Source organism: Pseudomassariella vexata (genome assembly GCF_002105095.1).
Source record: "Pseudomassariella vexata strain CBS 129021 chromosome Unknown BCR38scaffold_7, whole genome shotgun sequence".
Classification (NCBI taxonomy): domain Eukaryota; kingdom Fungi; phylum Ascomycota; class Sordariomycetes; order Amphisphaeriales; family Pseudomassariaceae; genus Pseudomassariella; species Pseudomassariella vexata.
The window spans coordinates 2,064,537-2,089,366 of NW_024467962.1; the positions used below are offsets into that span (position 1 = coordinate 2,064,537).

The window sequence follows — 24,830 nt, forward strand, 5'->3', positions numbered from 1 at the left end:
ATGAATGCAGTACTGATTGCAGTGGTAATACAGAAATAAACAAGAACCAAAAGCTATTGTCCAATGTATGAAATACTAAGCAGTAGCTGGACAACAGTCAACCGTAATTGGCTGGTTTGTAGCAGGGGCCCCTCGAAACCAGACTATACTGTGGTGGGGTACCATGATAAGATAAGCCAAAAATTTGAATTTCCATCATTCAAGTGCAACCAACCTTCGAAGTGTGCGACAGATGTCCAGCTACCTAAATATACCAGACTTCATATTGGTGGCTTCAAGATGGCGACATTAGAAGAGAAGCTGGATAAGATCCGGTCGCCAAATCTTCAAAGCCAAAAGCAGGTGCGTGAACAACGAAAAGTCGACGCGCAACTGTTGCACTAACGGCACCTGCAGACTGTCGTGATTTTGAAGGCGGTGGACGAGACGCTCAAGGAACAGAACACATCAGCGACGTCAACCGGATATTTCGCAGCACTGCTCGCCCTTCTGAATCAGTCGATTTCCAACGGCGAGATCAACAAGGAACTGACCCCATCTGTGGTTTACCTGCTCGATGTCGTGACACCTTTCGCCCCGCAACCGCTCCTCCGATCGAAGTTTACCCAGATCCTCACCCTTCTCGCTCCACTACTGCTCCTGTCTGATGCGGAAGCTGCTCTCTTGAAGCCTGCGATTGGATGTCTCGAGTCGTTGCTGCTTGCGCAAGACTCGGCGTCATGGAAGCTCCCAACAAACGAGATTAGTCCCAGGAGGGCGGTGGCAGGGCTGCTGAACATTGCTATCGATCCCCGACCCAAGGTACGGAAGCGAGCGCAAGATGCATTGAAGACTGTGCTCAAGAACCCGCCTCCCAGTCCATCGCTGGATCATCCTGCTGCCGATCTTTGCGCCGAAAGTGCCATGTTGAGGTTGTCAGAGTTGGCCAGCAAAGCTGCACAGTCTAAGAAGAAGAAGTCGGCCGAGCCAGATCACGATCCCACTCTGATACATGCTCTTCAGCTTATCAAGACCATCGCATCCGCTAGCGGTGGCTGGCCCAGCCGCAACATTGAGGCGCTGTGCGAGCTGCTGCTCGGTATCGCTAAGAGTGGCAATGAACACATGACGATGGCCGTGTTTGACATTTTTGAAATGATCTTCGAAGGCATGGCTGATGAGGTATCCTCCGCCAAGCTCCCTCGACTGTTGGAGATCATCGCCGAGATGCGCCCTTCATCCAACGATACCCAACTCCTACCACCATGGATCGCCATTCTTTCCAGGGGTTATGATGTGTCTGCTCAAATGGAACCCGAGGATACTTTCCAGAAGCTCCCTGAGCTGTTTACCATGGTATCCGACTTCATGGATTCGTCTTCCCACAACATTCGCGTGTCTGCATCCGAGTGTCTTATCTCTTTTGCCGCAAATTGTATACCAAACCAGGTCATCCTGGAGCCGTCAATCTACGACGAGAAGATCCTAGAGAAGCTTGCCAGGGTAACAGAAAACCTGTTTAGTGTGAAATATCAAGCCGCGTGGATGGAGACTTTCAATGTGCTCGGTGCGCTTTTCGACTCCCTCCGGTGGCGGGCCAATCCGGTACTCCTCAATGTCACGAAAACGGTGGGTGAACTTCGAGGCAATGATTCCTTCATGGGAAAGAAGCAAGCAGACGAGGTTCTTGGGAAAGCGATCAGGGCCATGGGCCCCGAGGCTGTCTTGGATGTGCTCCCCTTGAACCTGTTGAAACCAGTCAAGGGCCAGCCCGGTCGAGCTTGGATGCTACCAATCCTGCGAGACTATACAAGCAACACAAACCTTCGGCATTTCAGGGCCGAATTTATTCCCCTTAGCGAGGCCATGTATCAGAAGGTACTCGAACATGGCGACGCTCCTAAGACCATGGAGATCAAAATTTACGAAACGTTGGTGCATCAAACGTGGTCCATCCTTCCAGGCTACTGCGATCTTCCCCTGGATTTGACCGTGGCTTTCGACCAGACTTTTGCAGAAATGCTGGCAAACATCCTGTACAAGCAAGTTGAACTGAGAATGGACGTGTGTAAAGCACTAAGGACCCTTGTTGAATCCAATCAAGCCATTGCGACGATAGATGACAAAGAAGACCTTGTTCTGCAAAGCCGAGTTTCCCAGACCGACGCGCAGAAGAATTTAGCCTTCTTGGGCGGATTCGCCGGGAATCTGCTGGCTGTTCTGTTTAATGTTTACAGTCAGACTCTGCCTCAATCCAGGGGCCCCATACTGCAGACCGTCAACGCCTACTTGAGTGTTACACCCGAAAACGAGCTTACCGAGACGTTTGACCGCGTGAGCGCGATGTTAGCGACGTCGCTTAGCGAGGCCAACAACTCCCAGGACAAGAACAAGTCACAAAAGTCGGCTGACCAGATGCCGGCAACAAGTCACACCCTCATGGACCTCGTCATTACCATGTCCGCTTACCTGCCGCGACAAAGTTTCGGGCCTCTCTTTAACATCGCGGCCCTTATCATTGCAAAGGATGATGATCCTCAATTACAAAAGAAAGCCTACAAGCTCATTCCACGTCTGGCAGGGTCTGACATAGGGAAAGCGGCACTGCAGGAGCGTTTCGATGACCTACAGACTCTTCTACTTTCCAACTCGGACAAGGTCTCGGTACCGGCGAGAAGGGAAAGGTTGACTGCCATCACCGCTATGATCCCCTTTATTCCAGACGATTCACTGCACTTCATTCCATCCGTGCTCTCCGAGGTGGTGATCTGCTGCAAAGAGAATAACGAGCGGGCTAGAACCACAGCTTTCGATCTCCTCGTTATGATGGGTCAAAAGCTGGAGGAATCCAAAGGTAAGTCGATCCAAAACAGCAAGGTCCCGCACATGCCCAATGATGCACCGTCGGTACCCGCAAGCATCGAGGAGTACATCACTATGGTCAGCGCAGGTCTTGCCGGTAGTACGCCTCACATGATATCTGCCTCTATCACCGCCATAACCCGTCTGCTCTACGAGTTCCGTCAGTCTCTCCAGCCGGAGGTACTTAGTGACATGGTCCAGACCATGGATCTCTTCCTGACGTCAAACAACCGCGAAGTTGTCAAGAGTGTACTCGGCTTCGTTAAGGTCTGCGTGATCAGTTTGCCAGCAGAGATGATGCTTCCGCGACTGCAAACCATGATCCCGAACCTGATGGTGTGGTCTCATGAGCATAAGGGTCATTTTAAGGCGAAGGTCAAGCATATCGTTGAAAGGATGGCTCGTCGTTTTGGGTTTGACCTTATCAACAAGAACTGTCCTGAAGCAGACCGAAAGTTGATTGCCAACATTCGTAAGACCAAGGAGCGTAGCAAGAGAAAGAAGGATGCTTCCAAAACTGGAGGAGACGAGGACGAAGAGGACGAGACCAATGGCAAGCGCCGCAGCCGATTTGAGAGCGAGTACGACGAGGCACTTTATTCCAGTGAAGATTCGGATGGTGAGGATGAGTCAGACGACGAAATGCTTGGCAAATCCAAGAGGGCCCAGAAAGGAGGCAATACATACATCATGGAAGATGACGATGAGCCTCTTGATCTCTTGGACCGCAAGGCCCTTGCCAGCATATCCTCGACGAAGCCTGTGAAACTACGAAAGGCAGGCAAGACGAAGGCCAAGACGGATATGGATGGAAAGTTGATCTTGGGCGACGAGGGTCAGGAGGATGAAATGATCATCGACACGCCGCAAGAAGGCGGCGAAAGTGGCGTCAACGCATACGTCGCCGCTTTGAGGGGCAATGATGTCGGACGCCGTGGACAGCGTGGACGCCTAAAGTTCTCCAACAAGCGTGGAGGAAACGATGACGACGATGAGATGGACGTTGACAAGAAGGACGCGGTTGCCATCAAGTCCCAGGTCAGCAGGGGAAGGGGCAACTCTACGTCTCGAGGACCACGGGGGGGAGGTCGTGGCTTCGGCGGAGACCGTGGGCGTGGTGGTGATCGTGGCCGGGGAGGTGGTGGCCGTGGCGGCTTTGGCGACCGTGGTCGTGGTGGACGCAGCGGCCGGGGAGGCATCTCTAGCGGTCGGAGAGGGCTGGGAGAGGACAAGAGACATGGCGGCGGAGTTGGAAAGCCCACCTTTAGCCGGGGTGGACGCAGATGAGGAAGCCTGTTACCGTGTTGATACCCACACGAGTTTTTCCTTCTTGCCTAGATATATCATATCTGGCCGCGGATGTAGATATGGCCAAGTCCGCTGCCACGGCTCCCTCACACGGCGTTCGGACGGGAATAAAAGGTTCATTGCTTTTTACTACTATTTAGTTCCTGCCACTCTGTCTAATCGGGTAACCTAAAACGAGCACCAATAAGTTTCCTACTTGTACTCATAATTTGAGAATAGACATGTTCTTTTTTTTTTCTCGAGTGCAAGTATCCTCTTCTATGATCTCAAGCAGGCTAACTGCCCGAGCTAGTTGGTTACTTGTATGGGCTATATCAAAATGCTCTAGCCCTGCTTGGGTATGAACTGCGAGTTGGCCATTGGCCACATGTGCATAGTCTCTGAGGTCTGTCTCCCGCCATCGTTTCTTTCGACATCCCTCGGCAGAAACCCACCCCCCCAAACAAAACAAAACCACAACCCACATAAACGCCAATCATATCACTTCCTGAAACGCATGGTTCCGCGTGCCTATGAAAAGTCCTCACCAGCCTCCTCAATGCTCTCCTTGACTCGTACAAGAATGGTAGTCTTCCACTTATCAAGTTTGCTCATCCTATCGAACTGGAACAGCTTGTCGGTAAAAGCATCCTGGTCGCCGCCCTCAACAGCAGCAGCCAGGTCGACAAGGAGCTGGTGCTCACGGTTGGAAGGGAAAGTGGGGTCCATGTCGCGGTACTTCTCGAGGGCACGATTGGTGGCAACCATATCTCCCGTGGCAAGGTGGCAAATGCCAGCCTTGAGGAAGTAATCCTTGACGCTGTAGCGCATGAGGTTGTTGTTGATGCTGGCGGCGGCGACGCGCTCGTAATGCTCGATGGACTTGTAGTAGTCGCCGGCCAGGGCCGCGATGTCGGCAACCTTAAGCCAGAGCTTGTTGGCCAGGGCGGCGGCGTTGTCGCTCTCGTACCACCCCGCCGCTTTTTCAAAGCACTCGAGCGCCCGCGCGTTGTCCTGCACTTGTGTCTCGAATACCTCGCCCATGTTCTCCATGTGTTGGGCTGCGCGGCGGAAGTTGCCCTTCTTGCAGTACTGCGAGATGGCCACGTCGAGGCAGCGCACCGCGTCGTCCGGTGAGTCCGTCTTGTACACTTTGAAGGCGTCTACCATGACGTTGGCTGCGTCGTCGGGTTCATTAAGTTTGGAGGTTTGTATCGACGCTGCCTTTTCGAAGGCCTTGCCTGCTTCTACGTCTGCGGGTGGAGGTCTGCGTTAGCAGCTGTTTTGTTGTTGGTCCCATGGCGACCTGGTCTGTCGCAAACGACGTACTCATCTTCTGCATCCTAAAGGCATTCGCCGCCTCGATGTATAAGTCGACCGCATCCATGTACTTCTGTTCCTTGCCTCCGAAGAGACTGAAGCCGCTTGCGGCTCCAGAATAGGCCTTGTCTGCCTATCTTGGGTATCAGCAACTGGTTGCACCGAAACATGTAGGTATAAATCAGGTGGGGTTGGCGGGGCTGACCTTTTGCAGGAGAGCGCGAGGATCTCCAGACATTTTGGGAGGGTTGTGTAGGTGTGTCTAGTCTGTTGTGGAATTTGACGGACGGTCTTGTACAGGATAGTTTGGTCTCGGTTGTCGTCTGGTTTGGAGGGCTCGTTGAATAGCGCTAGTGAGCTGCGTTGACAGGAATGAGGTTGCGAAGGCTGTTGCATGTCGGAGACGTGGACTTGAGCCGGGATTTAAAACCCCAAGCTATGACGCTACCCCTCTGCGCCTCGCTTCAGCTCCAGCGCGTTTCTTTTTTGAGGGAAGAGTATCACGAGGTATCGGGACTCTAATCCGCGCCTAGACTGCGCGAAGGTAGAGGTCACTCTACGCGAGAGTACTTCGTCCAAAGTCTGCTGAATGCAATCATCCTCTTGAGGTTGAAGTCAATTCATATTTTACTCATTAACTACCATCTGGCGGATGTAAATAGGTCACTGGAGCATCCCGGCTGTCCACTTGTCTCTGTGGTAATCTGACCGCCCAAATAGTCAGTTCCAGCTCGACACAAAGCCTCCAACTGTAATACGCTCTAGAACGTGAGATCCATCATGAACTCAACAATCTGCACACGCTGCCGCATGGCACTTCGGGGCAGCAAGCTATCCGCACCCAGCTTTCGATTCCCTCCATCCCCGACCCTAGTCGCACGACGCGCCAAATCAGATGCCTCCTGGTTCCCGGACCCTAACGAAACCCCAATAGAACCCCCATTACCACCTGCAGAGCACCACCTCGACGCAGCGGCCCTCCTCTCCAAGCCAACCTGGTCTGTCCGCTCCCTCCTACCCCCCTCGGCGAACGATACCAGCACACGTACCACAACCTCGACGGAGAACTCGACGGAGACAGAACCGGAACCCATCACCTCCAAAACCCTCCGCCACCTCCTCCGCCTCTCCGCTCTGCCCGCACCTTCCTCCCCTGAGGAAGAGGCGTCCATGCTCAGCACCCTCAGGTCACAATTACACTTCGTGCGCGCCATCCAGAGCGTTGACACCACGGGAGTAGAACCCCTGCGCGCCATACGCGACGAGACGGCTGAGGGGAGGCGCGAGCAGACTATTGGACTGGATACTCTGAAAGATGCGCTGGCCAGTGAGGATGTAGTGGGACATGCGCGCCGACCGCGGCGGAGAAGGGGAGGGAAGGTTGATGCGGCCGAAGTAGAGGGATGGGATGTGCTAGGTGGCGCGGAAATGACCGCTGGACGGTACTTTGTTGTGAGGAGTGGGAGTGAGAAGTCACCTTGAGCCTCGGACACCCAACAGCGTCATACATTTGTTGAGTTGGAAGTACCGCCCACAGCTGACATAGAGGCTCAGGAGACCATCAGCCGATACCCGTCTGAGAAGCTCGGAAAGTAAGATACATCAACTCTCATTATGTCAAGGCTAGCAATATGTGAGTGCGCGTGCCTCTAGTTGCTTGCTGATATCTATCTATGCATGTGCTCGCCCTGTTTGGCTGATGAACCCATGCTGCTGAATAGGCCATCCTCCTCAGATATCCGCGAGACGCCTAGCAATGCAATATGTCTATGTCTGGGCCATGCAATATGCTCAATTGTGTCTTGTTCACACAAAGCCTCCGCACCGTTGCCTGCCATTCCATGGTACAAGATGCAACTCCTCCAGTCCAACCATTGCCTTCAAGCTCGGTTTCGGCGCTTAGCAGAACGGCCCTACTTATTCTGCTTGCCACCTCCTCCGGCTTTCTTCTTACCATCGTTGGGTTTCTCCTGGTCTTTCTCCGCTTTCGTCTTCCGGGCTCCCTTGTTGAGATCCATCCTGGCCAGCGCCTCGCGAGCTTCTCGCTCCGTTCGAGATTGGTCGAGTCGCTTCTCTTCCTCTTCGAGCATAGCAAGAGACTGCTGTTCCTGCACAATCTGGTTTCTGTTCAGATCTTCCCAGCCCAGGCTTTTCAGGATGCTACCAACATGGTATTGATATTGCAGATGGCCAGTCACGGTGTCGCTGACATTCAGGTTCTCAACCCCGTGGATGCCCGAGACACTGGACAGTCCGGCCACGCCGTAAAGATAGCAGCTGCTGCGCGACAGAAAGCCGAGCAGGTAATCGTTCTTGGAGTATACGTTGACGAGACGGCCTGTTACGACGCTCTTCATTGCTGCCCAGCTGCGCAAGTCCGTAGGGCAAGGAGCTCCCATCAGGACGACGTTCTCCACCACGCCGAAAATCCGCTTCTCCGCCAGTGACATGAGGCATGAATAGATGATGCGGGCACCGAGACTGAACCCGATCAAAGTGATGCCTCTCTCGCCTTGAATCTTGTTGACGATGGCATCGGCAATGGTCAAACCAGCCTTGTCTGCGCGGACCATACCGACACTCCAGGGGTTGTCGATGACTTTGCTGAACTGCAGCAGGTCAATTGGCCAATAATTCTGCTCTAGACACTGGAACACTAGCATGTGCGTTAGAGTCGTCAATGAACAAGCAATGCACGGTAGCGTATGACTTACCAGTACGACCGACAATCTCCTTCTTGGCAGCAGTCCATGCTGCACTCCTGAAGACGGTGCTGAGAGCGTGGGACATCTTCATCAGAGCATCGATTTCCCATCTCAGTGCATACGCCTCACTCTGGTCTTTTAGAGATAACCAAGGCTTGACAATGTCCTCCGGCTTTGCGAGCCAACCGGCGATGCACAGAACGAAGCGCAGTCGGCGATCCTCTGCAGGTACATCCTTCGAATCGGTATAGTCCTTGTCAAGGGATCCGTGGAGAGGAGGAAGACCAAAGTCTTGGACATCCTTGGCGTAAGAGTCTGCCATCTTGCCCGTTGCTCGAGCGCCATACAGTCCGAACAACGTACCAACAACGACGGTGCTCTCTGCCATCGTTCCAAGCAGTCCGGCTGCGGCAGCTGCCCCAAACCCAAGACCACCGAACACGGTTCCAATCCCAAGAGAAGCCAAGGGCGCAGCAAGTCCGCCATTGACACCGAAGGTAGTGATGTTTGTGGTGCTGGCCGGAGGAACCTTGTAGCGACGTGCTAGCTTGCCCTCCTCGGCTCGTCTCGCTGCAATCTCCTCGGCTGAAATGCCCTTGATCACTTGTGCTAGGCCATTGGCAACTCTTAGCTCATCTGCAGCCAGGACGTGCATTGGAATATGCATCGAAGAGGCCAGATTGAGAAGGAGGATCCGGGAATAGGTCGAGTAATTCTCCAATCCAAGTAGCATGAGCAGCACAGAATGCAGGATTAGGGCACGCTTCTCCTTTGGCAGACCTACAAGGGGTGTGGGAGACGGAGGATACAATCTGATGAGAGCCGCGTTGGATTCATCAACAGGTACACTCGGTCCTAATCAAGTCAGCAAACACGATCATGTGGAAGTTCGAGTTCGTGGCATCGACGACTCCACAGCCGTAGGCTGGAGGTGCAGTGGGTGAGGTAACGTACGAGTGGAGAGGAGAGGGGTCTTCGTGTCAGGAAGGGTAGAGGTGGGTGAAGGGGTATCCAAAAAGAGAAATGCGAGATCAAAATAGACGTATACTTGCGGTAGCCGTGGAGGAAGAACTCACCACCACTTGGCCTCGTAGGTCTTCCTCTTACGGCACCGGTGCGTCTGCTACTACCTCCTTGCTGTTGGTGCGGTCCTTGGTTCGTAACATTGCCGCCGTTGCCGCCGTTCTTGATGGTAATATCTCCGAACCTGCGCAACACAGTGCCACGCCACTTGCCGAAGTTCGTCAACGCGTCTCTCTTCAACTCGTTGAGACTCGAGGTTAGGATCTCGCTCTCATCCTTCTTGAGAAGGTTGGTGGCCTCCTCGATGGATTTGGGGATCTTCAAAAACCCGTTCGCAGATGCTGCGGTCAAAACCGCAGGCACCGGGGTGGGCTCGATAAGTGGTTTCGCGATTTCCTTCTGGCTCTCGCAATCATCTTCCTTCTCGCTCTCCAAGGGCTTCATTCCAAAAAGATGGGCATATTTGGCGCTGCGAGGGTTGGGAATGAGGTTCCAGGTAGGCTTTGGAGGCTTGATGTTGTCGTCAGACTCGTCCCGACCGTTGCCCATGTTGTCGAAGATGTCGCGGACATTCTTCTGCATGGATTCCAGGATGACATTGATGAGTTGATGCAGCTGATTCTTCTGTTCAACATTCATCAGTGCACTCAGATCAAGGTCACCGCGCTTGGGCGGCGGGCGATGGTCGCGTCGTCCCATCGTGACGCTTCCTTCATCTGACGATGTGTCGGGTGGTGAAGTTGAGAGATCCATCGTGACTAGAATTATGGTTAGCAAATAACTTACTTAGGTAGGTAGGTACGGATTGCGATAGCCCAATTCCCGATTCGGAAGCAGCGAATGTGAATCTGCATAGAGCTAGGAAGTCGCGATTGTTCTTACCGTTCGACGTTTGGCGGTGTCAAGGAAGGTGCTCAGGTGCAATACGCTGCAATGCCGTCGATTCAGTCCACAACGTGACGTTTCCGCGTAATGTATGTTGGCGATGTCAAGGAAGGTGCAATAAACTATGATACTGTCGATTTTGCCCACCGTCACTCGTAGACGTTTCTCGGCGATGTACGAAGTAAGGGAAGCTTGATTAGTTCTGCAAAAGGTGGGGGTTGCAAGAAAGTATGGCATAGGTAGCAACTGGTGGTGCTCCCAGTGATTTTGTGTGACCAATTATTGGTGTGTTGCGATCGAGGTGAGGTCACAGGTGAAGCACATCAGGGTTGGATTGCCAAAGCGCGCTGAGGTTGACTTGCCCAAGTGTCCGCGGTCCCAAAGGCATTGGCGATATTGGAATTATTTATTAGGACGAGGTGGATGGTATTGGTCCAATCGTGTTTCTGTTTGTTAGTGAGTACGGGAAGGCAACAGGGCCTTGCATGACAAACAAAATGCTTGATCAGAGAACTCGTCGCCCATACAATCAATCGACTCACTGACACGCCTTTGTCATGCATAGATCGAACAGTACACGATGCTTTGTACAGAACCCCTTATTCTTCAACATAGAGATGTAATATTCTTGTCAGTTACACATATATTTTCATATTGACTTCATTTGGCCGTGCGGTCCACTTGCATACAAAGCAACCAAGTACCAAAGCGCCCCTGTTATTTAGTAGTCACGCCCAGTTTGCTCCATTAGAGCATCATTATATTAATGGTTTGGGATAATATCTGTTCATTCTGGGACACTTCTAAGCACATACTATAGAATATACCCAATCCAGCGGCACTTGAACGGCAACTGTTAGATGGTATGGGCACAAAATCCCCTTACAGGACTTGGACAACGGTAGATGGTATCAACGATCACGCCAGAATATCTGCCACATCGCCAATTGGATTGTAGGAATCACTCACCATAATGCATGCTTATGGATTTCATAGTGAAGTCCCTGATATACGATCGAAATGCCTTATCCAGATAAGACCTCATTCTGCATGATCCATAATGACCTGTACAGTTATCTAGCCATCAATTCTTTTAATGATAAAGATATAGTGCCCAAGCACAGGAGGCGATGGGAGTGGCCTCCTTCCACGCAATGAAGCCAATGCTTCGTAGTCAGTCCACTACGTAAGTAACCTCTACTTAGTTAAAATTTAGCCACCCACAAGCTCTCCATACCTACAGGCTCTAGACAGCATCAAATCAGTTTTACTTATTCAGTAACTGTTATATTGAATAACTATCGCGCAATTATTTGAATGTACTATATTTGCCTGTTGATGGCCGGACTTGTCTTTTATAGTCATCTAGACTAATATTTCGGGTAGATTATAGCTGTATATGCATTGATTAGGAGACGTAGATAGTTTCTATGCAGGCGTAGCTCAATGGTTATAGAGACTTCTATCATATACAAGTCTGCCCTAGCCGAGTATAGCCTTGATGATAATTACTACTTCTTTTCATCAACCCTCAGGGGCTCAAGGCTATTCAATCTCATCAAGTGAACAAGGCAGAATCCAATACCATGGTGGGTGCACTCAGCGGTCTATATTATCAAGTTATAAGAAGACTCGGGATAATATTCCGTCGATGGCAATCATTCAAGTAGGACCCAAGAAGTACGACAATGGCATTTATCTCCGAAAATCAAGGGCTAAAAGTACTTAAGTAGTCACAGACAAGTGATCAAGGTGGACTAGTAGATAGGGGACTCATGTGTGGGCCCCTGGTTCCTTCACCGTGTAAGAGATGTATGCGGACATCTCCGCTCCTATTTTCTCTGGAAGGACGAAGTTCTGACATTAAAATCGCCAATTATAGTGTTGCTATTGATTTCATCATGATGCCGCTATACTTCTATGCAGGCGTTCTATGTCCTGATTACGGATCTGAAGCCTACAACTGACACGATTCCTGCCTGTGAGGAAATAACGATGTAGAGACTGACGGCTGGACTGTTGTTTCTAGTGCAATGATCACTGTGAATCCTTGAAGAGCGCTTGCACACATACTCAAGCGATGTCCGTGAAAAGAATTGCGCAACAAACGTTCGGAATATGTACAGACACTAGGCAGGGCCTACTTTTTATGGAGCATTACAGTGAGGAAAGTATGTGTCAGTACTCAAGACAGCCTTTGCGTCCGGAAGTCCCCCGCTTCTCATAATTCCGCATGTCATATGTGGTATTGCAAGCTGTTGGTGTTTTTGCGGTGGGTTAGAAGCTTCAAAGAGCTCCTGGTATGACTGCCAATATATGCAGAAACATCAATCAAGTTCAAATAGCAAAAGGTTGAGTACATTGGGCAAATCTTTGGAGACACACCACTGGCTCATCAGGTAAGTTCAAATTACCTTGTTACTCGAGGTTGATCTCCACCCTTCTTGCCGCGTATACATACATCTGAGGTCAGTATCGCGTTATCAAGTCGACACTAGCAACGCATTCCCTACACATTACCTGATATGAGATTTGCAATTCATATCCAGCACTTCATGTATTTGATATAAATTCACAACTCCAAGAGCGCCCTTAGACCGGACCAGTGCCGCTCATACCTAGCCTATGACTCTAAAGTTCCGGGAGAAACAGCAAATTGTCCGTGAAGTCTAGTTGCCTTGCTTCAGATGTTGGAAACACGTTCACGACATACACAGAGCGCGGAAGTCTCATCAACAACTTACGACTTGACACCCTACTTTGTGTTGAGCTGAGCGGATTCCATGGTATGCTCTGTAGTCACAAGCACATGCTTATCCAAACTTGAACAAATACCAGTGGGATGTGAAACTAGCCTGGAAATAGCTGTGACCACACTTTCGGTGTCGTTTTGGGTAAGTTGAGTCGGTCCAGTGTGTGTTCCTGTGCCCACAGGCCGACATGGCACAATACCTGTTCGATTCCGAGTATTGGGGCCTGTATTGGTACGGTGAAGGTGTGTCCCTAAATACTACAATCTATGCCTGCCTTGTATCCCTTTATATCGGAGGCCACAACTTCCCACAAGATCAGTAGTTATTTGCTGCTCCGGACGAACCAATACGACTAACAAAGGTAGATTATTATAGAAGGGACCCAGGCACACCTACACCTGTGATTGACATCCGTAAGTATTTCGGTGCAAATCATTCGAAATTGAAGCAAGTGTGCTTTTATGCTGCGCCGTTCCTGCCGCGCCTTTCGTGATGCAGGGTGTCGCAGCGGGTTGGGCAGGATTTATTGCCATGTCAGCAACAGGAGCCATCTCATGTTGGATGTCGATAGATCTGGATAAGGAGGAGCACTCGTTCAAGGTGTAGCAGAGTGGCTCCAAGATGAAAAACACAGCGTTGCGAGGGAAGCACAATCATTGCAGAAAATTGAAGGAGATCATAATGACCAGCTACAAGCTAGCCCTATGTTTTACCAGGCGTTGATCTGATTGGTTACCAGGTAGCAGCCCATGTGTCTGAGCTTTGCCGACTTCCATAGGTGTGAGAGCATGGGTATGGTGTGCGATGTAGCTCAACCCTGGAGGTTGCTTTGGATCTTGCATGATAACATTTTCTTAGCCTCGAATTCTTCTAGCACAATAGTTGCTGTCTCTTGTAGTCGCTAGAGGACCAAGTGCGCTCAATGATGATGTTGACTATGTACTTTTGGTCGGCAGTATAAGTTCCAAGCGTCCCGTGCAAGGATGCTAGAATACCCCCACATTGGCGTGTAAGGAGAACCCTGTAGCCTTAGCGGATTTGAGCTGATACAGAGCTGGTGTGGCCTCAGTTTGGGGGAGCAAACACTGCACTATGACTGAAAGCATGCACTTGCATGGAGAGGGGTTTCGCGTTTAATTCGGCGCCTACCAACAACATCTCCGAACTTACGACTCCGGACCCTTTACCTTCGTTCGACTAACCACACGGCTGACTTTCGACATTCTCGTCCCACCATCATTGTTGCGTGGCCCACGAAAGCCTAACCCATGTTAAGCTTCAATGCCAATTCGCTGTCGCATAGGGCCCGAACCATATAGTTGCGACACTCGACCTTACAGCTGGGTCTGAGCCGACTAACTTTCGACCGGCTTTCGACCGGCGCTCTATCCTCTCATACATTGGCGCAAGCCATCCAATCGATACATAATCGCCACCAGCTTACCCCTGGCCTGTCTCTGCAGTGACGCCTCCGTCCAGACGCGTTGTCCAGGCCAAGTGAGAGTCGCCATCCATCAGGGTGAACTCGACATCACGTGTAGCTGCTGCTTCCGTCGTGGGGCTTCGCAGCTTGGAAGGTGCAGTTCATCGTACGCTTCATCATGGTGTTTGGCGATGTTCATGTCCATTACAACCTTCTCACCTTTTTCTCAGGCGACTCCAATTCGACGGTCGATTCCCTGCAGTGCAAGCTCGCATACGATCGAAGTCGAAGCAGACAAGCTTTCACCATCTCCTCGGCGCACTCGGTGCCTTCGACTTACTCCAGCGCCTCTGTCCGAGGCGATTCAGAGACTTTCACGTCTCTCGAGTCATTCGATTCCATTACCGACGACCTGGTCTTCCAGCGCTACCACGCCGCCGACATATGCGACGATTTCCAACAGAGCCTCAACCAGCTATCAACTGCCCAAAGCAATGAGAAATTGCTTCCCAGGCCTGGGCCAGCTTCACGAGTAGAGTCGCTGACTGCACAAGCTCCAGATGCTGGGGTGTGCTGTGTTGAATTGAGTTGAATTGATTTCAATCATTGAATAGCTTGGTTCGAGTCTGCCCAAAATCTGGCAACTAACTCCAACCCCCCCCCTAACAGTCCAGTATATCTGCTCCGATGGAGGCGATCAACGTTGTAGTAATAGGGGCCAATGGCGTGGGCAAATCTAATTTCATCCAGCGGGCGATGGCCCTTTCGCGGGCACCAGGAGCCCAACCCACGATGGCCCGCATTAACATCGATAATATGCCGTACGCCGTAACGTTGTTCGAGTTGGATCTCGAATATTTCGACGTGGACCCAGACCGGAGGATACAGTGGCCCAGGCAGATTGGGGGTGCTATAATGCCCCCGGCCCATGGTGTACTGCTTCTGTTTGACGTTATGAACAGAGATAGTATCATTGAGCTTCCACAGACGTTATGTAAGTGGTTCTTCTTGGGGCACCTGGAAGCTCAGCGCGAAGTTTTGCATTGAATTGAGCCTAAACATTTATGTTCTAGCTGCCTTGGTACACTCATCACTACCCACCGTCCTTGTCGCTACAAAATGCGACAACCCAGAAAGCGCGCGACAAATCCAGACGGACAGTGTTGCTGAGGCCTGCAAGTCTTGCATTGACAGCTTCAAAACTTCGGTGAACAAGCCAGAAACTGCGAGACTGGCTTTGTCGACGCTGTTGAAGGCGCTAGTAGCTGGTCGTCAAGGTGAGTAATGGTCGCGGTCGCGGAAGGCTTTGCGCAACACATCAACTCCAGCGCACAACACTAATCATCCTCAGATGACGCAGCTGTGGGGCCTGGAACAAGACGTAGAGCAGCTTCTGAAGCGCACCTCGACGCGCCAGCTGATTCCGCAATTCGACGGCCTTTGAGCCAAGAAAGCAGACACAGCCGTGCCAGTTCCGACATGTCGTTACTGCGAGGAATGAGCAACCAGTCAGGTAATAACCATTGAAAGCCTCTCCAGCTGGTTCCATCTGACAGATTTTCAGGTCAGGGACGCCACGATGGTACGGGAGATGAGTCGTCTCAGACCGTATCGAGCATGCTTCGAACCTCTGGGATCCGGCTTGACCGGCAGAATTCCATGTCTTCATCATTCATAGAGATCGAGGAGTCCGATGCGGACTCCTTCAGATACTCTGATGATATTCCGATTCTGCAGAGGAACGACGACACGCTATTTGAGCGACCGGCGAAGAAAGCCGGCATAACCTTTGATGAACTCGTGGACCGTTTAATTGCCCCCAAACTGTCAAGAGCGGACAGTAACTTCTCCGAGATTTTCTTGTGTCTCTACCGCAAGTTTGCTGCGCCTGGTGAGCTCTTCGCGGCGATCCTATCCCGATTGGATGGCGTCAAGGAAGACAAGTCCCTTCACTACCTGACCAAGACTTCGACGCAGCTGCGAATAATCGAAGCAATAGCCAAGTGGGTGGCATCATACCCCGGTGACTTTGCGCGACCTGCAACTAGGAGGAACTTGGATGATTTCATAAAACATCTGTCAACCGAGCCCATTTTCGCTGCGGCGGCGAGGCAGATGCGGCGCAATTTAGAGCAATGTGTCTTCGAAGACGACGATACCGGTTGGGCAAAGGCTGATGACATGGACGATGACTTGGCCGAGGGCGGCTCGAGCTCGGTCAAGGACACGGCAAAAGCCAGTCATGAACTTACTGAGAGCATGAGCTCCCTCGGTACAGATGAAAACACTGACCGACGTCCCTCTGCAAGCTCGTCACTGCACACAGAATTGAGTCTGGCTTCCAAAGTTCACCAATTTCAGTTTCACTCCTATGAAGACTATGAAAGGGAAGCGGCAACAATGATCCCATCGTACACCATGCCCCTCACCAAGTTTCGCTATCATATCTTCATGGATACAGCTGATGACGACATCGCCGACGAGATGACCAGAATTGACTGGGTCATGTTCTCTTCGATCCGAATTCGCGATCTTGTTCGACATGTCAGTCTCAACGCTGAGCAAAAGGATAAATGTAAGAGCATGAAGAACGTGAACCGCATGATCACCCACTTCAACCACATTGCTAAGTGGGTCTCCAACATGATCTTGATGAGAGACAAGGCCAAGCATCGGGCGCAGATGCTCGAAAAATTCATGAACATTGCACTGAAGCTGCGGCAACTCAACAACTACAACAGTCTCGCGGCTGTTCTTGCTGGTATCAACGGTTCGGCCATTCACCGTCTGGCGCAGACACGATGTCTTGTGCCAGCCGACGTGCAAAAACGATTTGCCAGGCTTGTTCTTCTGATGGGGACACAGAAGAGCCATTTCGCCTACCGTCTAGCATGGGAAAACTCGCCGCTGCCTCGCATTCCCTTCATCCCGTTGCACAGAAGAGATCTTGTGTCGGCAGAAGAGGGTAGTATGACGTTTGTCGGGCCTCAAGGCGAGCGAATCAACTGGAAAAAGTTCGAGGTTCTTGGCGAGGTTATCCTGCCCATCATGAAGAGCCAGAGCACACCTTACCCCAACCTGACGAAGCATGACGTGGCGCGGGAGCTCATTCTGGACTGCTTAATGCCGACAGATGACGAGGTGAGACCTCTATTCGCGTTCCGGCAACATAGTATGAGGACGAAAACTAACCGCTTACTCTAGGACATATACCAGCGCAGTCTTGCGGTTGAGACGTCTACCGGCGGAGGGTCTGACGTCGGAAAGAAGAAGTTCCCTTGGTTTGCAAAGTAGCGTGCGTATATTTTATCGCTTCTGATTGCCGTTACGACAGGGCGAGGCATGAGGCGTTGGATACGACATGCTTAACGGGTGCGATTTGCGGGTTGAGTTATCCTGGTGGTCAGGCAGATACCGGTGTTGAGGGCGATTGAGTGAGCGATACTTAGATGTGGATTCTGGATTGCAGGACCGCCATGATTCAATACCACTTCAGCACATACCAGTTCCAAGACTGGAACTTGATTGAGTGAACCCTTTTTAACTTGAGAATCGCTGCTCTACCTTTGGTTCGTTCCGATGCCAATACCGTCTGTGGTTCCGAGGATTGCAAATCAGAAAGCTGCCGGACCTAGCCTGAGACACGTGGAGAAGCTACGACCCCGCGGGGGGTTCTCGGGAGCTTCCGAGTACGCGAACGCGAAGTCGACTTATTGTGTACGATGTACTTCATACTTAATGAAGCAAGCTGATATACAAAGCGTGAGGTTACAACTACGGAAAGCCTCTGGTCTCTTGGTTCTAGTCCTGGATCTGGTTGAAAGGCTCAGCAATTGAGGACGGATGATGTCATATCCCTTACTATCTCTCAAAAAGCGGTGTTGCTGAGGATAGGAGTTATCGCCGCCAAGATCTCGGGTACTTCTATCTACACCCGAGCTACTAGGAGCTATCCGGTACTGCTACTTCAGACTTTCCATACCTTGCAGCTTGCCCATGTTCCGCACCTACCCCTCACTGGCATTCATGGATAGCGATGTCGTACTGGGCCATATTGCATGGCTGGCTGCCCCAGGTCCGCTGGAACGGGTAGCTCTCCAACATTAGCTCCACAAACCCGTATGTTCGCCTAGTTCGTGTACCTGAGTTCAAATTTCTGAGTAACACATTATCTGCCATAGCTCTATTCTTTTTTTCCCTCTCGAGCTCCTCACATGCTAATTGCCTGTAGCTGTTGTGCACCAAGCTCAAGAACGGACAGCCTCTGTTTCTTGCCTGCCCAATCCGCCGTTGAATAGCTGCTCCCAGGCCGTCCTTTCGTCGTTGAACTGGGGTTTTGCCAATTGAGTCGTAAACATGGTTGTGTTCGATGGCCACGAGTACCTGACCGAAGAGGAGAAGCGTCTTAAACAGGATCGCGATCGAGTCAAGTACTGGAAGAAATGGGGACCTTACGTTGCCGAGCGGCAGTGGGCTACAGGCAAGAACACACTCGCGTTGTGCGCTTGATTTTGCGTCTTGGGTATACTAACCTGTCTTGTACAGTCCGCGAGGACTACAGCGCCGATGGCGATGCCTGGGGCCGTGAGTGTTACCATTCCACCGCACATGCTAGCCTGTACTGATTGGTCGTGCAACAGACTTCACCCACGAACATGCGCGATCTCGAGCCTTCCGTTGGGGTGAGGATGGTATTGGTGGCGTCTCGGATACACATGGACTCCAGAACATTGCATTTGCTTTCTGGAACGAGGAAGAGTATGTTACCAAAGCTTCCCATGACTCCGGGTAGATCGCTTACGGGCAGTCAGTCCATTCCTCAAGGAGCGACTCTTTGGTCTGTCCAATCCAGAGGGAAACCATGGCGAGAGCATCAAGGAAGCCCACTTCCACCTGGATAACACTCCTGTAAGTCGTTCTTGATTACGAGCCGGACTCGAGCTAATATTCTGTTTGTAGACAGTATGTTCCACCGAAACTTCGACTTGCGACTACACTGACAAGTTGTAGCACTCCTATATGAAGATGTTATATAAATACCCACAAAGGTCCTTTCCTTACGAGGATCTTCGGAGAGAGAACGCGCGAAGAGGAAAGCAAGACAAGGAATATCAAATCATCGACACGGGCATCTTTGATGAAGACAGGTATTGGGATATAGTCATTGAGACCGCCAAGGATGATAACGACCCAGATGAGCTTCTCTTCCGTGTCACGGCATGGAACAGAGGTCCTGAGCCGGCTCCGATCCACATCATTCCTCATGTCTGGTTCCGCAATACTTGGGCATGGGGCAGAGAAGCCGTGGACAAGAAGCCTTCTATCAAGGCGCACGCCGAGAACCTGGCCAAATCGACACACCACAAGCTTGGGGATCGCTATGTCCTACTATCCCCTTCGCCTGGGACTGGAATTAGCGGGGAAGATGTTCAGCCAGAGCTTATATTTACTGATAACGATACCAATTATGACTTGTTGTATGGCCAGGAGAATAAGGTTCCGCATGTCAAGGATGCCTTCCATCGGTACATCGTAGGCGGCGAGAAGAAGGCAGTCAACCCGGCCAAGACAGGCACGAAATGCGCCGCTTGGTTTGAGTTCAACGAGTCTGGTGGTGTCAATCCTGGAGAATGTGCCGGTATGTATTCTTCAGCTGACGATCAGAATGTGTTTGTTGCTGATTTCACCGTGTTAGTTGTTCGTTTCCGTGTCTCCAAGAAAGAAGAAACATACCTGGACGAGGAGGTGTTTGATGATATCATTGAGAGGAGGAGAGAGGAAGCCGACGACTTCTACTACAGAATCAGTCCGCTGCCCATGACTGACGACCTTCGCAACATTCAACGCCAGGCCTTTGCTGGAATGATGTGGACGAAGCAGTACTACCAGTTTATCTGGGACCAGTGGGCAAATGGAGACCCAGCCCAGCCATCACCGCCTCCTGACAGGAAGGCTATCAGGAATTCACAGTGGAAGCATCTGCATATCGACGACATCCTCTCAATGCCCGATTCCTGGGAATATCCGTTCTTCGCAGCGTGGGACAGCGCTTTTCACTGCATCCCGCTTGCCATGATTGATCCCGACTTCGCAAAGAAGCAGATCGACCTGTTCACTAGAGAATGGTACTGCCACCCCAACGGCCAATTACCAGCGTGAGTTACTCGACTGTTCAATCCGTGTTTCGCAGCTTATACTGACGACACTATAGGTACGAATGGAATTTTGGAGATGTCAACCCGCCCGTTCATGCTTGGGCAACGTTTCGTGTCTTCAAAATCGAGCGCAAGATGTACGGAAGACAAGATCTCGACTTTTTGGAACGAGTATTCCAAAAATTACTTCTGAACTTTACCTGGTGGGTAAACAGAAAGGACATGGACGGCAAGAATGTCTTTGAGGGAGGTTTCCTCGGATTGGACAATATCGGATTGTTCAACCGATCTGAGCCGCTCCCTACTGGCGGTGTCCTGGAACAAGCCGACAGTACTGGCTGGATGGCATTTTACTGTCTCTGCATGCTAAACATCGCGCTGGAGCTAGCCAAGCATAGGCGCATTTACGAGGATATTGCGTCAAAGTTCTTTGAACATTTTATTTTCATCAGCGACGCCATGACCTTCAAGGCCGGACAAGAGGAGCAGTCCTTGTGGAACGATGAGGATGGGTTTTACTATGATGCGATTTCATGGGGCGGACCGTGGATCCAGCAGCTGCCCGTCAGATCGCTTGTCGGACTCATCCCGCTGTATGCGACCTTGACCTTAGAGCCGGAACTGATTAACAAACTCCCTTCCTTCAAGAAGCGTGTCGACTGGTTCATGGAAAACCGCTGCGATCTTGCAGAAAGGAACATGGCCAGTATCCGGAAACGAGGCAAGGGCAACCGTATTCTGTTGTCCATGGTCAGCAAGGATCGCCTGGAGAAGATCCTAAAACGCATGCTGGATGAGGATGAGTTTTTCAGCGACCATGGTATCCGCTCGCTGTCCAAGTATCACAAGGATCATCCATATTCGATGGATGTTAACGGGCAAAAGTTTACCGTAGGATACGTGCCTGGGGATTCCGACAGCGGGCTTTTCGGGGGTAATAGCAATTGGCGAGGTCCCATATGGCTCTGCGTCAACTTCCTCCTGGTGGAATCTCTCCAACGGTTCTATCTCTTCTATGGGCCCAAGTTCCAAGTTGAGTGTCCTACGGGATCTGGAGACTACATGCATCTCGGACACGTGTCCGAGGAGATTCAACACCGTCTGCAGCATTTGTTTGCCCGCGGTGATGATGGACGCCGAAGCATCAACGATGGCAACGACATGCTAGACTTCGATCCTCACTGGAAAGACAACATGTGGTTCCACGAGTTCTTCGATGGGGATTCCGGACGCGGGCTCGGGGCCACCCATCAGTGTGGCTGGACTGGGCTCATTGCTCGCATGATTCACGATACTGGGTAAGTCGTAAAATCCAATGCGTTTCGATGATTTAGCTAACCTAACAAACTTGTAGTGTAAGTTGCCGCCTGCCGCAGACTCCGCGCACACCATCGGTGGGTATGGCGCATTACTTCGACGATATATTTCATCGCACTGTCGGCAGTCCCAAGATGCAAAAGCCACGGATGAGGCGGTCATCGACTGCGCGGTCCATCGGAGCCCGCAGTGACTTTGACAACTCCTCCAACGGGGACGGGGACGATGACGACAAGAACAGTGTTAGTGGTCTGGACCCCGACCGCGAGCATGAGCGACGGGAAGCAGATGCTCACATGCACCAATACATCTCTGACCAGCTGGAGAGAGTCAAAGCGGACGAGGAGAACGATGTCTACGGGGAAGCGGATGAGTACGAGGCGACCGCATAAAGAAGGACCTTGGCCGGAATGTGTCCATTATTGGATGGTCTCAATTTTGAGAAAGAAGGGAATGACAGAGATAGACTTTAAGGCGTTACAGAACCAAAGGTGCATAGAGAAAAGAGCCGACGATTGGTCCACAAAGGCGGTTCGTCGTAGCGATCCAGGGACGCGGAATCAAGTCAACAAACGCAGGACTAGGCATATATTAATATACATGAGATTGATTGGCCCATCAAGGTAGATGACTCCAACACGTTGCGGCATGAGTACAGTTGATGCTCACTTTCATTGTATCCACCATGCGGAAGATATATACTACGAGAATGGTATGCTGTTAAGAGAATTATATGCGAATGCAATAGGGTGAGACGATGGGAGCAGATATTATAGTTCTCCAGTGCTATCTACAGGAAGTTAGTAGCTAGAGTATTGCCTTCAATATTATGTCAGTAAGGGGTTTATCCAAAGTGCTTTTGTAGCTATCCAAGAAGACGCGAATTCCTGATGCTCGACCGTGTCTATGTGGAGGGTTATATCTTGTGCAAACACGAGGCTGTATGAACAGGCTGGCTGCTTGCTCTGGTGAGATCAGTCAGAGGTCTATGGTGGGTGGTCCTTGTTGAAGTCTGATCGGAGACTGCCTGTGTAAGTTGGTTTGTTCCTTACTGAGTGTTGCATCTTCAACTAGAGCATCATAGATGATGGAAGCACTGGCTTAGCATATGAAGGCGGGACCATTGGCTTCTACCTCTCGACCTGCACAAGTAGTCACACGGAACAGAATATATCTACTTTCAGGCATTGCCGAACTGAACGTAACTTGCACTTTCAAAATACATTCGTCACACCCACAAGGAATCAATTACGCTTTATGTATATGAACGTAGGCTTGTTAAGAATATAGGTTAGCTTCCGATTTGCGTTCTCAGGTTAGAGAAATGCCCCGAGGCTACCGTACCGCATTGTAGAAGCATGATAGACCGAGTTTACCGGGACTCGCGATTTTAGGGCAGTTTCATGCTAGTGGCATGGCCAGAATGGAGATCATATGTACAAGAGGCCCAAAGTCAAGGAATCGGGCCCGTCGGCCCAGAGCTGGGAGCAACCGAGGACAAGCATCCCAACATGAATTTCCCTACCCCTTTCAGTGGCATGGCCATATAAACCCACACACTCGGCCTCCCTATTCTGTCTTCGGCTCCGTTTACAAGTTTAACCACTGAGTACGTCCGAATACAATGCTCTACCTGAGAGTTGGATATCGCCACTTATGACTCTCAAAAGACAGAAAAGGTGACGTTGGGAAGACGATGCTCTTTCTATTTTAACTCCTGTACACAAGGGCATCTTGCTGCGATGATAACAGATTACCCTCCGCAAACGTCTCTCCAAACCCTCCACACCGGAACAGTCAAGAAATTATGTTTACAGGGTGTCGGTGAGAAGCTTGTTCATCTTGGCGATTTTGGAGGAAACAGACAGGTCGATAGTTCGGTCACCGATCTCAACAACGAGTCCGCCAACAATGTCCGTGTTCACTGTGTTGGTAACCTTAAGCTTCTTGCCCTGGCCAACGAACTGCGACTTGGCAACAGCGTTCTCGAGGCGGTTGAGAGTCTTGTTGTCCAATTGCTAGAAACCCCATATTAGTATTCCGAGAAGTCCCCAGTTCATGCCTGATGTCTGTCGAACGTACCGTGGCACTGGTAACAACCATCTCGACCTCACCACGAGAAGCATTTATCAGCTCAGTGAACTTCTCGCAGACGCCCTTCAGGATGCTCAAACGGTTGTTGGCAGCCAGGGTAGCCAGGAAGTTCTTGACAGTCTCATTGTTTGCAGCTGCTCCCATTGACTTCTGGAGCTCGGCAACGATGGCGGTCTTGTCACCCTCCGAGAGGGTTGGGGTACTCAGAATCTTGTCCAGCTTCACATCTTTGGCGACGAGATCACCGAGAGCACTGAGGGCCTTCGCAGTAGGGTCAAGGGATGCGGACTTGGCCGCGGCCGTGTACTAAATGGCTCAATGTCAGTCCTGAATTGTCCTTTTTCTGTTCCTTCGAAAGGCCCCGGTCATTCGTATATGGCCAATGGGCTTGGTGGTATCTTTGAGACTGATGTCCAACCATTTTTGGCACCCAATGAGGAAGGGTTTCGTACCAGAGCACTGGCGTAGGTGCCATCAAGGCCGTAGACGGCGATCGGGGGCTTCACATCCTGTGTCGCAGCGGCGGCGTAGTTGCGCACCGAGGCCCGGGCAAACGTCCGCTGGGGAGCTGCAGCTCGAATGGCGCGGAAGGCTTGTCGGGACAACATGGCGATACGAGGGGAAAAGTGTCTGATGGGGCGGATTGAGGGAATGGGTGTCGTCTGGCTTTCGAGCTTCGGCTCTGAGGTCGCTTGTTGCGAGAAATTGAACCGGTCGGGCTCAACTAAACTTGGTCAATGCTCAGATTGTCTTCGTCAGTTGTGTGGCAGCAGTTGTGTGGCAGCCGAGCAATGTGGCTCAGGTTTGCGATAATTGAATAGACTATCCCAGGATTGCATAATCTAAGTTTGGCACATACTTATCTCCGAGAGCAAGGGTTGGTACCGCGGCACCTGCCCACCTTTTCGCCTTCCCACTTGCATCCGTGGATTTCTGTCGTGTCAGGCTCCAACTGCACATTCAGACTAGATTCTTCGCCCGGCCAAGGTGCTTCTCAGCTTTTCCTCGGTCTTTTACCCTCCAACCT

The 24,830-nt window shown here is 51.1% G+C and overlaps 7 protein-coding genes across 7 annotated transcripts; 4 read left to right on the forward strand and 3 right to left on the reverse strand.

The window, feature by feature from the left end:
- Positions 1-279: 279 nt before the first annotated feature.
- Positions 280-4,128, forward strand: BCR38DRAFT_458066 (NUC173 domain-containing protein; the record flags this gene model as incomplete). Its single annotated transcript, XM_040862116.1, has 2 exons — positions 280-342; positions 397-4,128. 2 exons carry the CDS (start codon positions 280-282, stop codon positions 4,126-4,128), a joined length of 3,795 nt encoding a protein of 1,264 aa, XP_040715779.1.
- Positions 4,129-4,659: 531 nt separating this feature from the next.
- Positions 4,660-5,686, reverse strand: BCR38DRAFT_343309 (alpha-soluble NSF attachment protein; the record flags this gene model as incomplete). Its single annotated transcript, XM_040856022.1, has 3 exons — positions 4,660-5,381; positions 5,458-5,581; positions 5,654-5,686. The coding sequence occupies 3 exons, from the start codon at positions 5,684-5,686 to the stop codon at positions 4,660-4,662; spliced, it is 879 nt and encodes a 292-aa protein (XP_040715780.1).
- A 542-nt stretch (positions 5,687-6,228) lies between these two features.
- BCR38DRAFT_485526 (uncharacterized protein) lies at positions 6,229-6,930 on the forward strand (the record flags this gene model as incomplete). The annotated part of the gene is made up of 1 exon (XM_040863897.1): positions 6,229-6,930. One exon carries the CDS (start codon positions 6,229-6,231, stop codon positions 6,928-6,930), a length of 702 nt encoding a protein of 233 aa, XP_040715781.1.
- Positions 6,931-7,361: 431 nt separating this feature from the next.
- BCR38DRAFT_343503 (uncharacterized protein) lies at positions 7,362-9,875 on the reverse strand (the record flags this gene model as incomplete). Its single annotated transcript, XM_040856039.1, has 4 exons — positions 7,362-8,104; positions 8,163-9,001; positions 9,226-9,603; positions 9,706-9,875. The coding sequence occupies 4 exons, from the start codon at positions 9,873-9,875 to the stop codon at positions 7,362-7,364; spliced, it is 2,130 nt and encodes a 709-aa protein (XP_040715782.1).
- A 5,049-nt stretch (positions 9,876-14,924) lies between these two features.
- Positions 14,925-17,531, forward strand: BCR38DRAFT_458069 (ras guanine nucleotide exchange factor; the record flags this gene model as incomplete). Its single annotated transcript, XM_040862117.1, has 5 exons — positions 14,925-15,231; positions 15,311-15,514; positions 15,589-15,750; positions 15,802-17,378; positions 17,442-17,531. 5 exons carry the CDS (start codon positions 14,925-14,927, stop codon positions 17,529-17,531), a joined length of 2,340 nt encoding a protein of 779 aa, XP_040715783.1.
- Positions 17,532-18,334: 803 nt separating this feature from the next.
- BCR38DRAFT_212937 (Six-hairpin glycosidase-like protein) lies at positions 18,335-22,326 on the forward strand. The gene is made up of 9 exons (XM_040854173.1): positions 18,335-18,717; positions 18,783-18,821; positions 18,878-18,995; positions 19,049-19,145; positions 19,197-19,199; positions 19,248-19,875; positions 19,933-20,392; positions 20,449-21,690; positions 21,747-22,326. Exons 1-9 carry the CDS (start codon positions 18,594-18,596, stop codon positions 22,099-22,101), a joined length of 3,066 nt encoding a protein of 1,021 aa, XP_040715784.1. The 5' UTR covers positions 18,335-18,593; the 3' UTR covers positions 22,102-22,326.
- Positions 22,327-23,419: 1,093 nt separating this feature from the next.
- Positions 23,420-24,600, reverse strand: BCR38DRAFT_213038 (mitochondrial F1F0-ATP synthase, subunit delta). The gene is made up of 3 exons (XM_040854174.1): positions 24,256-24,600; positions 23,792-24,109; positions 23,420-23,727 (listed from the first exon to the last, which is right to left on the reverse strand). The coding sequence occupies exons 1-3, from the start codon at positions 24,409-24,411 to the stop codon at positions 23,521-23,523; spliced, it is 681 nt and encodes a 226-aa protein (XP_040715785.1). The 5' UTR covers positions 24,412-24,600; the 3' UTR covers positions 23,420-23,520.
- Between the last annotated feature and the right edge of the window lie 230 nt (positions 24,601-24,830).